Raw genomic sequence first — 11,884 nt, 5'->3', positions numbered from 1 at the left:
ACTATCACACAAACTCTACTAGCCTACTATAAAAAGCAACCGAAGTTGCCAAACTTTGCCGATGTCTTTGAAACTCTCTCCAATTTCTACACCTTCGTTTTCCCACGCCAAAATTCAACACAATTCGCAATTTTCCCCAAATTCTAGGTTTTTCTCTCTCCAATTTCGTGCTTCTGTGATGTCGCTTTCTCATCCTCCGACTGTTCGTCCGGTCACCATTCCCTTCTCCGACATTCAAGTATTGCTTCTTCTTCAATTGTGTTTTTTCTGGTCAAAATTTAATTGTATATTTATTATTTTTTATGGATTATTGCTTATTTTTTGTTGGAATATTATTTGTGATTGAATATGAAGGATAAGAACGAGGATTTGTCAGCTTTGATTGAAAAAGGTTTTGGACCTAATGGACTCGGGATTATCTCAATTTCCAACGTAATTATTTTCATAATTTCACTTGTTTGTTTAATTATTTGTATTTAATTGCTTGATTTTTTATGATACTCTATTCAATTTGCATTTAAATTAAAAAGTACTATGTTTGATCAAACTTACAAGGCCCTAGGTGATGAAGTTGGAGGTTATATGTGTAAATAATTAATACAGGATACATACGGCCCTACTGCTACAAGTCGAATTACTATGATTTAATTGTCGAAAACTCGAAATCAATCATGGAGTTGAGTCTTAAGAAGTTTGAAGTTATAAGGCTTGTTGACTTTCGTTGACCTTCTTAGGATGATATACTTTGTATCATGATTTATGGTGTTCCTAAGATAACAGTGCATTACCATTTCCTTTATTAATGACCTTGCTCCAAATAGGGTAGATGCCTATAACATCACCACTCCCATATGACACTAGTGCTTCCTAAAGCTTGACACTGGATGTGACTCACGTGAGACTGTCGTGTATAGTTAGAGAGTAAAGGTTGTAGTAGTATTGTTGATGTTGGGAATAAAAGAACGGGGATCCATGTACTCGAATGTTCTATATTTCCATGTTTCTCACACTTGTTCAACACCTTTTCAATGTTTTCATGCTCAGAGAATGATAAAGATCAATTTTCTCTTCTCGTGGTTAGATCTGGGAGTTCATTGCATTAGTTTAGGTCAATAAAAGGCTCTAGCTTCAGTCATGTTTGATACCTTATCTAGGTTCTGTCATTGTGGAATCAATGTTGTCATTTGCAATTGTCTGCAAAGTTTTAATTGGTGGTTTTATAATACACAGTTGCCCTACATACTTATTGAGTTACTGATCTTTTTCACATGTATTTTATATCTCTATGTAGGTTCCAGGTTTTTCTTCATTGCGCCAGACTCTTCTGCGTCTATCACCCAAGTAAGAATTCGATATTGCTTTTCAATGTCTTATGTAAAAGGACAAATGATATATGGGCAGCTGTCAAGTAAATTAGGAGTAGAGTAGCATCACAATTTGGATAATAATGTTTTGCATATGTATATTGTTTTCAGACTAGCAAAACTTCCGGAGGAAGAGAAGGAAAAACTTGAGGATCCTGATAGTAGGTAACCATTTAACAAGACATATAGCTTTTTGCTCATTAAGCCATGCTCCTTTCTTTTGTTTACTCTGATCCTATTTGCAATTTACTCTATTCATTGGTCCTTAGTGTTCAAAGTTTATCTTTCTGCGTGATGCTTTTTTGCTGCTGGAAATAATTATGTGAGGGCAACCCCCGTTATCGTTCCTTGTTTGAGAGCATCTGTAGATGCATCCAGATATGTGTTGCCACTGATTATGTGCAGGTGTTAGTTTTTATAGATCATTAAATCCTACTGGCAATATTAAGCAAAAAACCACCATCATAAAAAGGATTCTAGATGTATATGCTATATACTGCCCATGTTTAACACACCTGTAGTTTAACAGCTTTTGGAGCTGAAATCCATATCTCTTGATTGGCTTTCATTCTTTAGCATAGGCATCTCACGAGGACTTTTATTTTCAAATAAACAATTCCACTATAAAGTCTATAACCTTGCACTTTTTGTTCCATGTGCTTTATAGTCTTTTAACTTAATGGCTCTTCAACTAAAATATTCAGGTACAACTTTGGTTGGAGTCATGGGAAAGAGAAGCTTGAATCTGGGAATCCTGGCAAGTTTTTCCATCCCAAATTTAAATAAATCTATAGATTCTGTTCTCTACTTTGTTATGGAGCAGAGATTTTGGAAGTTCTTCTCATAGACTTAATAATGAAAACACAAATGTTTTGTGGGACCAAGGCTTGATACTTTCCCTAAACTGAGGGTTGCAGTTGAACATATACTTCGTTTTGGAACGCTGCATTATTGACAAATCCCCTTTCCCATGTGTTGAGCTTTCATATCAGCTGTTTAATAGTACATCAATTTCACCCTTAGGCTTAAGAGAAGGTCTGAAATCCCAAATTGATCCATAGGGAATTAAAGAAATAAGAAAGCAGAATGATTGAACCCAAATTTTAGCAACAGGGAAGGGCAGGAAATCTTTTTCTTTCACTTTGCCTGAACTATTTATGGGGAAAGGATAGCTAGATCATTTTGTGTTCCCTATTCCATTTTTCTGCCTTCTATGTCAGTTTTTTCAAGGCAGACTGTTCACTGCTAATAACATCTGTCATGTGTAGTCATGGTTACACTTTGACAAGCTGTGATTCACACTTGTAGTTGGTGCATCAAACTTTTTTCTAGTAAATATATAAATCATCCCGTCACTCTACATGAAATTTTATTTGATGTCACCTGTGAATAACATCCAATTATTTCTTATGCGTATGTAATATGTATTATGAGGAGAATCTCTCTTGAATTCTGTAAATGTTTTCTTATCCATGCTATTCTTCAGTTATCTTCTGATTGTTTTGCCTGTCTTCTTTATGCTACAGATATGTTGAAAGGATCATTTTATGCAAATCCCTTATTAGATGTACCTACGCTGGACCAATCCCTTATTCAAAGGTAAAAGAGGTCAGAAATATTGTTTTTGTGTTTATTTATTTATTTTTTATTTTAATCCCATGTCAACTGCTGCCTTTGTTGAAATATAGGTATAATTATGGTTTTTCAATCAATATAATCATCCAGTATCATTCTGCTAAAGCTTCTTATTACAAAAAAATGGCTAATACTTAATGTTGGAGGGTAACAATTCGACACAGTTTGGAATTCATGCGGGTTAAGGTCTTAACTGTTAAGGACAGTAAATTGGACCACAATAGACCTTGTTTGTGGAAGGATCAATGTGGTCGGTGGTTGTAGTTGAAGGGATGAATTTGCAAGGCCACATGCTTATTTATGTACATGTTTTTTTTGATGGGTTTATCCAGGTAAGAAGGTAAACTCACCAAAAACCCTTTAAGAATTCACACAACCCCAGAGTGGTCCTTCAAAAAGTCTCCCTCCTTTATGCAATCACTATGTTGCTGCCTGGAGTGTCAGAAGTCTGGCCTAGAAATTGTGGTTCGATGCTTTGTATGTCGAACTGACAGTCATTTTTACAGGCCTTTTTGCCTTGTATATCGAACTGACAGTCATTAGGACGAATCAGCTCATTGTGTCATAAATGTTGATTTGTTAAGGTTTAGACTGTATATTGCACGTTGGTGCAAGAGTATTGACCTCTTGATTCTTCGGTTTTTGTAGAACATCAGTGAAATATGGAAATAAACCTAGGATGACCAATCACTTTCTACTTCTAGTTTGTATTAAGAATCCCCTCAATAAAAACATGTATCTGACAAGGAATTAATGCATTATTGCTTCACTCGTTTTAAGCCAGAGGTTCCTCAGTTTTTAACCTAAATCAGGATATACCATATTTAATAACTTATTCTCTGTAGTTAAGATGTCCTATACTTGGATACAATCTTAAGCAGCTACTCACATTTCGCTCATTCCCTGCCTTTTAGGTACCCAGCATATTGTGGGCGGAATATATGGCCCCAAAGTGCTTTGCCAGAACTAGAAGTTGGTAAGTTTGTTCAGCGCAGACACATACATACAAACATATATATCTTGCTACTAATCTATACAGTGTGTGGCTGCTGATTAGATGCCATTATGGTGTTTTTGATGTTAGTTGAAATATATATATGCTTCATCACCAGGAGGTTTTTATTAATGTGTTTATGTTTATGTTCTCCACCCCCCCCCCCCCCCCCCCTCTCTCTACCAGATTGAATGTATATATGATCATGTTTTCGACATTTAGAGTATGATAATTAACCATGGGCAGCTTTCTAGAAGTTACATTTATAGTCTAAATTCCCTACTTTCTTCTTCCACATGTAATCGAATTTGGCTTAGTTCATACCTTCATACTCTATAGAGGCAATCAATGGTCACTAAGAACACTGTTATACTTCATATTATCTTCTTTGATACCACCTCAATGTTTTGTTTTCTTCCCTGATTCCCTCCAATTTTTTGTACTCTGTCTCTGCTGCACTGCTTATTTGTATCTCCCCCCCTTTTCTTTTGTATGTGCTTTCAAGCTTTTACATAGCTGATCTTGATAAAAGCTTTGTTAGATGCTTATATTATGTAAGGATTACATGTTGGAATGTATTGTTCTTGGTATATCTACACTGGTTTTCCAAATTTAGATGATAGTTTCATTAAAACTTTCAGTTATTCTAAATTTTGATTCATAAGAATCATTATCTGAATTTTGCAGTCATTGAATACTTCTGATTTTTTATCTTATGGTTGGCCATGAATTATTAATTGCTTCTTACTTTGATAGTTTGATCATCTAATTTTAATTTTGATCTATTTTAAAAGTCTGAGCTTCACTTCTGTCGATTTTATATCTTAATACTTATTATGGTATTATAGTATTCTAGTATTCCCTTGTCTTGCAGATGTAGAAAATTCTGAATTGCTGTGGTTTTCTCATTTTCTTGTAATATGATGTGCAGCGTTTAAAGCAATTGGAAGGATAATGCTTGATGTTGGCATGATGGTGGCATATCACTGCGATCGATATGGTAGACTCTACATAAACATTTCGATTCTTATAGAATTTCCGAGTCTGTTACTTTATACTTCATCTCTTATGAGTTTTAGTCTTGCAGAGTTGCAGATCTATTTTTCTGATGCACAGCTGTATGGATTTAAATTGTTCCTCTTAATATCTCCAATTCTAGTGTCGTATTTTGTTGAATTTGTTCTCTCTGCCTTCTTTCTATTTGTTACTCATTATTTTGTATATTGCTGTTTCTTTCAGCTGGTACAATTCATTAACTCGATGACTTTGACTCAAATTGACCTGTTATATCGATTTTGCTTAAAGCATCTGCAGTATTTCTTTTCATTGAGAACTCCCTAGTGTTTTTTCCCCTACTTTGACTTTACACGTTGGCCAATTCACAACTTTGACAATTAATATTTTATTATTATAATCAATTTGTAAATCTAACAAAAATTGATATATTGAAAATATACATTGAGAATAATCTAATAACATGTGTTTTATTTATTTATTTTATTTTATTTTATTTTTTTTTATAGATTATTAATAAAAATAAAGTAGAAATGTAGAATATATAAATACTGCACAAAATCAAAGTGAAACATGTAAAAATAAATGAAGAGAGTATTTGTTTATTTGATAGTTTATATGGCTTTCAGTTTCCTACTTGGAGTTTGCTATTAGAATGGACGTTAAAGAGCAGGCTAAACTTAGTTGTTCATGTAATTGAATCTCCCAGAATAGCTAGTGCTTCTGATACCAAGTTGTAAACTGCCGAACTAGAATTGTTGACAGAATACTAAGGGAAGAAGAGAGTGAATCTGATTGATGAAATAAGAAATACGATGTAAATGATATTCTAGTTTTTGAGAGGCTTTCCTTATCAGATTCTCTCCCAATTACAACTAAATTAAAATGAAACACTCCATTATATTTCCCCATGCTCTCTCTCTCTCTCTCTCGCTAATCCTCTCTTTGTATAGACCAACTAATTCCCTCCTGTTACTTGTTTTCTTCTTCTTGTTGCTCAAGCTACGTCTAACTGAAATATAATAACAATTCCTTATGTACCTTTTTCATAAGTCTGATGCATTACCTTTCAGCCACAGATTAGGTTTGATATTCATATATAAACCCAAGTTTAGGCTAAATGATTTTGTGTGTTAGGAAATTATGTATCTGTGAATTATCTTTTGTTTTGTTGTACGGACATTAATGGTTTGCAATTTATTATGCAAATTTTGCAGTATCTGAAGGCATGAAAGTTGGAAAAGATGAAGGCCTTGAACAAATAATTCATCGTTCACGCTGTCATAAGGGCCGGCTTCTTTATTATTTTCCCACACAAGAGAGGTGAATTAACATGATGTCCTGATATAGAGAAACCTTGTCTGCATTAGCCTTCCAGTTATTATTAGTAGGCTTTCAGAGTTTACGTGAACTATCTGCGAGTTAGGTGCTTACTACTTGTCTGCTTAGAATATTCAAAACTAAGGAGTTGAACTTGTTATCAAATTTAGCATTTGGCACATTTCAATTAGAAAATGAGTGCATCTGTTGTTCTGTGTCTCTCAGATTTCTATGTTCCAAAATTTTGTAAGAGAGTTGGATTGTGTATTTGTGTCATACTTCAATTTGTCTCTCGCTCTTGCCGTCATTTTCAATTGTGCGTGTAAAAGTGAGGATAATTTACCAAGTAGCACATCTTTTGGCAAGTTTTGGAATGTGAAAAATTAGTAATGTAGCAATTCTTCATGAAGGAAGTATTTCTGTATTTTGTTTAGTTTTGAGATCGTTTATCTTGGGACCATTTACTTGTTGCTAATGAGCATACATCCAACAGTGATCGTTTGAAAGATGACTCAATGTCTTCCTGGTGTGGATGGCATACTGACCATGGTTCCCTTACAGGTTAGAAATTCCTTGACAGATCTGATATACTTTTATTACCTCTATTATCAAACATTGATCATTTTTCTAATTTTTTCTGTCAAGTGAAATTTTACACTTACACGATGCTCTAGAATGCCCAAAACTGTTTCTGGATTGGCTTATCCTTATATACGTCTCTGTCTCTTATATTCCCTACGTTCTCCTTTTTGTGCCATACCATGTTATCTGCTACATCCTTAGATGTTAAGATTTTTATCTAAAGTTTGGCCCTGCCCGCTCATTTTATTATCTAAATAGATAGGTATGGGGGAGTATGCTTTTTGTAAGAGACTTAACTTGTTTAGTTGAGATAATGAGCGTTGTTGTTGATTACATTGGTTTGTCCTCCATTTTCTTAACATTTTTTTTCTACTGCGGTGAACATGTGGAAATTTGAAGAGGGTTTATTAAGATGCGGCTTGAAACTTCTCTATTGATTGTGATGGAAGCGTACTAAGCATAAGAAGTCATAGGGTGATTTGAGGTTCATTTGCACAAGGCACTTTTACTTGATAAATCTTAAATGATAAATTCCCACATAAGTGCTGGTCCTGCTGGGTTATGTTTTTGTTTCTCCTTTACCTATTGTAGAAATGTAGGATATCCACCCATTTAGAAGCTTTTGGAACTTGCTCCTTCAATTGCATGACATTTATAGGTTTTGACTTTGCTGGGTTATCTATAATTTTTCTCATATTTATCTGCATTGTAGTGGCACCACCTGTAAAATGTTGGTTACTGTGACTCTTGTTTCATTTCATTATTTCTGTTTATTTATTTCTTTTTCTCAGATGCATAAATTTGATTTTGTAGGTCTTACGTGTGGCATGTTTTTGAAAGATGGAGTTCAGGTAGCTTGTCCTGATAGAGCTGCTGGTCTTTATGTAAAGACCAGGAATGATGAAACAGTCAAGGTTAGCCTTTTTGTTCTTGGTTCTCCTCTTTCTATTTCATGCAGACATTACTTCACCAAAATAATAGTAATAGTAGTAGTAGTAGTAGTAGTAGTAGTAGTAATAAACATAACTTCAGTATTGAAATAGTGAAACAAGGGGCACTTTATTAACCATGAATTAAAATTTAGAATACTTAATTGGTCATTTTATTTGTTTTGTAGTTCTTTTTGATGCTTTGTGTGCAGATTCAATTTAGAGTACTTCCACCAAGAAAGATGACAGTAACCACCAGTATGTTGGTTATCAATAGGTCTATGAGAAATGTTTAATTTTTCTGCAGTGTTATGTAGATTTCAGAGTAAACCTAATTAATATAAAGAACTGTAATGAGATAAGCAACATTTAACCATCTGTCTCTCAAAGTTGTACTTAGCATTAGTGATATGAGCTATGTAAGTCATGATCAATAGAGTAAATAAAATAAAAACAAAAAAACCAGGAGTTCATGTGCAGATTCTTGAACCATTAAGTGATGTGTCATGATGTTAGAGATACCTTAGATTGAGAAATTGACCATTCTATTTGTAGGTTGTGTTTGGAGAAGATGAAATTGCATATCAGATTGGTGAAACTACTGAAATTCTATCAGGAGGCTACCTTCATGCTACGCCTCATTGCGTTCGGGTACTTAATGCTATTCTTTGTTTCCTAAACACTTTTTGGCAATGTTGCTTAGATTTGTTTTCTTTATGCGGGGTCATTTAAACTTTGCAAATCACTTTCATTTTCAGGCACCAAGTGGCAAGGGGGTATCAGGTCTTGAACGGTCAACTTTTGCGTTATTTATGCAACCTGACTGGTATGCTATCCTTTTAAGTGGGAAATTGTGTTAATATCATCTGTTGTGTTCAAGCTTCAATAATATATACCCCGTAGTCACAGTGAAGAAAGAATTTGTATTCTTGACACGTTAGGTTCAGCCTATAATGTCAATAACCTTGAAACAAGCTCGTTAAAGCCAAGAACTGTGAAACAAGTTCTTTTTCTTTTGACTGGACCCTGACAAGCTTGCTTCATGAAGACTTGACATTAATTAGCTAAGAAATGCTCCATCCTGTTGATTAATGAAGTCATTGTTGATCTGTGTCTAATGATCGCGGTTTTGTAGGGGCGAAAAGCTTAAATTTCCAGAGAATATGCATATTCACAAAGAGGTAATCTTTTTTCAAGCTTTATCCTTCTTTTTGTTGTGGTAGTTTGTCATGTCTGTATAGTTAAACGTGGTTAGCTTTCTGGTATTGTGGGCCATTACTTTGTAAAATTGGAAGAAGTGCTTCATATCGTGCTTGCATTAAGCAGTTTTTTATCTTAAAATTCCATGAAAGGATATCAGGGTCCAATTGTTTATGAATTTTGGTCCTATGTAGTATGTACTAGGTTATATATTGAGGGAATGCCTGAATGATATTGTATTTCTATATATGGGGTAAATGGCTATAGCATTGCATTTACTTCCATATTTACTTTGTCCGAAAATCCATCTCAAATTATGTCTCTCAATTATGGATTACATTAATTGTACAAAAGAAAATTCAAGGTTCTGTAGTATGACAAAGTAACAATCAATATGCTACTATGTGTTACAGATACTATGCATTTTTTTTTTTTGAAGGACAGATACTATGCATTGTAATGAACAATATGAAAGTGGAACTATTATTCTGCTCATTGTATTGTAATAATTATGCTATGTATTTATGAACTGAAATTTAATCTCTGTTTTTTTTGCCAGTTGATACCTTCAAATAGTACCCTCACATTCGGAGAGTATACGGAGAAGCTTTTGGACAAGTATTACCACCTTAAAACGTGATGAATTGCTTACTCATAGCCGAGCAGATGATCACTGGGGTAAATACATTTAGGCATTATTCAACTTCCACTCTTTAGGGTCTCATGATTTATGACTCTTATAGTGTATCCTTCAAGTATAGTTTAACTAATAATGTAAATGCCAAACTGCTGAACATGACATTATTGTTATAATATCATCTAGAGAATATAAAGTTTCAAATTCATATGAAGTCTTAACTAGGTATTGAATATTGATACTGATAAACTTACCTATAAAGCATTGCTGATCAAGTCCAGCTTGGGCTCATTCAGGTCGGGTTTGGGCTGACACTATTATGGTCCAAATATTCTTTTCTAGACCGAATCAGTCATAATCCCCTCAGATTGATCACGCCTGGCCTGTTCCAACCTGGGCCTGTGCCAACTTTTTGGTCCAAAGGTGACCCGCCAGGCCCCATGATCAGCTCTATAAATGACTGTGTGACATAGACGTTCCATTGGCGGCGTTGATGTTGGGAACATCAATTGTATTAATGTATCACTATCATAACAATGACATTCATGGCTGGCCATTAGCTAGGTTGTTACTGCACTATAGTAGTCAAGCTGTATGTGCTTTTGTTTCTTATTCTGTTCTAGATATTTGCTTCCATATATACCAGTGAATAGTCTATTATTGTGTTCTTCCTGGAACATACTTTGGTTTTGAGCATATGTACATTGCACTAGCTAAATTGTTGGATAAGGTAAGGTAGGACCAAATAACCGGCTCTTTATATCAACAAAAAATACAGTGGATTTATTTTTAGAATATATTTTCTAGAATATAGTTTCTTCAAGTTGACTAGTAGGCACCAGGCGGCTTAATGGGTTAAAATCATCATCATTTTTGGCTCGTTGCATATATTCTGCCTACTTTTTGACCATTTTATCATAACCCTTAACCCCTTTGTATAAATTATTCTACAGAGCCAATATTTTATACTGAGGCCAAATTTTAGATAGCCGACATCATTAATGCCTGGAGTGGTTGATGTGGAAAAATACAAAAAAAACAATTCCCTTAATTTTAAAATACAAATCAAATACGTATGTAATTGTTTGGTAGGTAATTAAAAAAAAAAAAAAAAAAAAAAAAATCCTCTTTTACCAGGTGTAACCCAACTTTTTATAATTCGATTTTAGTTGGCAAAATTTTCTCACTAATTACGGAGATATAATTAACTAGAAAATCTCAGATGTTAGAACTTGTATTTGAGAATTTGTTTAAAAGGAAACACCAACCCGTCACGAACTGAACAAGGTAGAACTAAAGTAAACCTCGATAGAAAGATGATTTGCAAACCACTTATTCCAAAAAGAAGAATAAAACATGTTTGGACTGCTCTCAAAAACAAATTGGATTACGTGGATGAGACGTGGAAAGAGGTGTGATACGATCATACAGTTAATAAAAAAAGGTGTCAAAATCAGTTGAGAACTTTTATAATTGCTGTCTTACACGACTCTTCATTTACACACCTTTTTGTTAGTACATGTAACTGATGTAATTCATGTAACAATAAGCAAGCATTATATCACGTTTATGTAATTTAATAATTTATTTATTTAAGGACCACAATATCAACTTGTCAAGTGTCAACAAAAGATTTTGTATAAATATATGATTCTGATTTTATGTTTGATTCATTCAACGTACTCTATTATTATTTCTTAACCAAAATTTTAACACACCTTCCTCTGTTCTTTCTTTCTTTCTCTGCAGTCACCATGACATTTTCCTACCTCCTTCCCACACAAAGATCATTGTCTCGAGGCCAACGCCACCGGAAAACCAGCTTCAGAAGGCGGTGTTTATCGATTGTCAAGCAGCAGAAGACAAGGGTGTATATTTTACGGCGTTGTGTTACTATGCTTCTCTGTTGGCATGATCACAGAGTTTCAGATTATTGATTCAGTGTTAATTTGATATTAAGAGTTTTACTTAATTAGAAGATCATGATACCTTTTCAGGTGTTCAGGGATGCATGTACAAGACTTTTCCAAGGCTATCTTTTTAGTTGGAGATTAATCAGATTATTCAGAAATTAGAACTCTTCAGCACATCAGAAAGACAACATAATGGGAAAAAAAAAATAGTTTTCCACAGCGATGAAATCTTAGTTTATGTAGCCGACCCTATTATTGGGATTAATTAAGACTCCGATGTTGGTGGTGGTGTAAAT

The 11,884-nt window shown here is 34.2% G+C and overlaps 1 protein-coding gene across 1 annotated transcript; it reads left to right on the top strand.

The window, feature by feature from the left end:
• Positions 1 to 11,556, top strand: LOC145578564 (uncharacterized). Its single transcript, XM_081635867.1, has 16 exons — positions 1 to 238; positions 355 to 432; positions 1,292 to 1,341; positions 1,476 to 1,529; positions 2,069 to 2,121; positions 2,891 to 2,963; positions 3,914 to 3,975; positions 4,925 to 4,993; positions 6,225 to 6,330; positions 6,821 to 6,888; positions 7,723 to 7,823; positions 8,394 to 8,489; positions 8,597 to 8,664; positions 8,974 to 9,019; positions 9,598 to 9,716; positions 11,425 to 11,556. The coding sequence occupies exons 1-15, from the start codon at positions 62 to 64 to the stop codon at positions 9,676 to 9,678; spliced, it is 1,182 nt and encodes a 393-aa protein (XP_081491993.1). The 5' UTR covers positions 1 to 61; the 3' UTR covers positions 9,679 to 9,716; positions 11,425 to 11,556.
• Positions 11,557 to 11,884: the final 328 nt, after the last annotated feature.

This window comes from Chenopodium album, chromosome 14 (genome assembly GCF_948465745.1).
Source record: "Chenopodium album chromosome 14, dcCheAlbu1.1, whole genome shotgun sequence".
NCBI lineage: Eukaryota > Viridiplantae > Streptophyta > Magnoliopsida > Caryophyllales > Amaranthaceae > Chenopodium > Chenopodium album.
This window is presented reverse-complemented; position numbering and strand designations above follow the sequence as displayed.

What these genes read in the sequence shown, in the direction of transcription:
- LOC145578564 (XM_081635867.1), top strand. Translation starts at nt 62, where the DNA reads ATGTCTTTGAAACTCTCTCCAATTTCTACACCTTCGTTTTCCCACGCC. An exon ending in CTTGAGGATCCTGATAGTAG is followed by an intron (nt 1,530 to 2,068) that starts GTAACCATTTAA and finishes TAAAATATTCAG; the next exon opens with GTACAACTTTGGTTGGAGTC. An exon ending in TATTTTCCCACACAAGAGAG is followed by an intron (nt 6,331 to 6,820) that starts GTGAATTAACAT and finishes TACATCCAACAG; the next exon opens with TGATCGTTTGAAAGATGACT.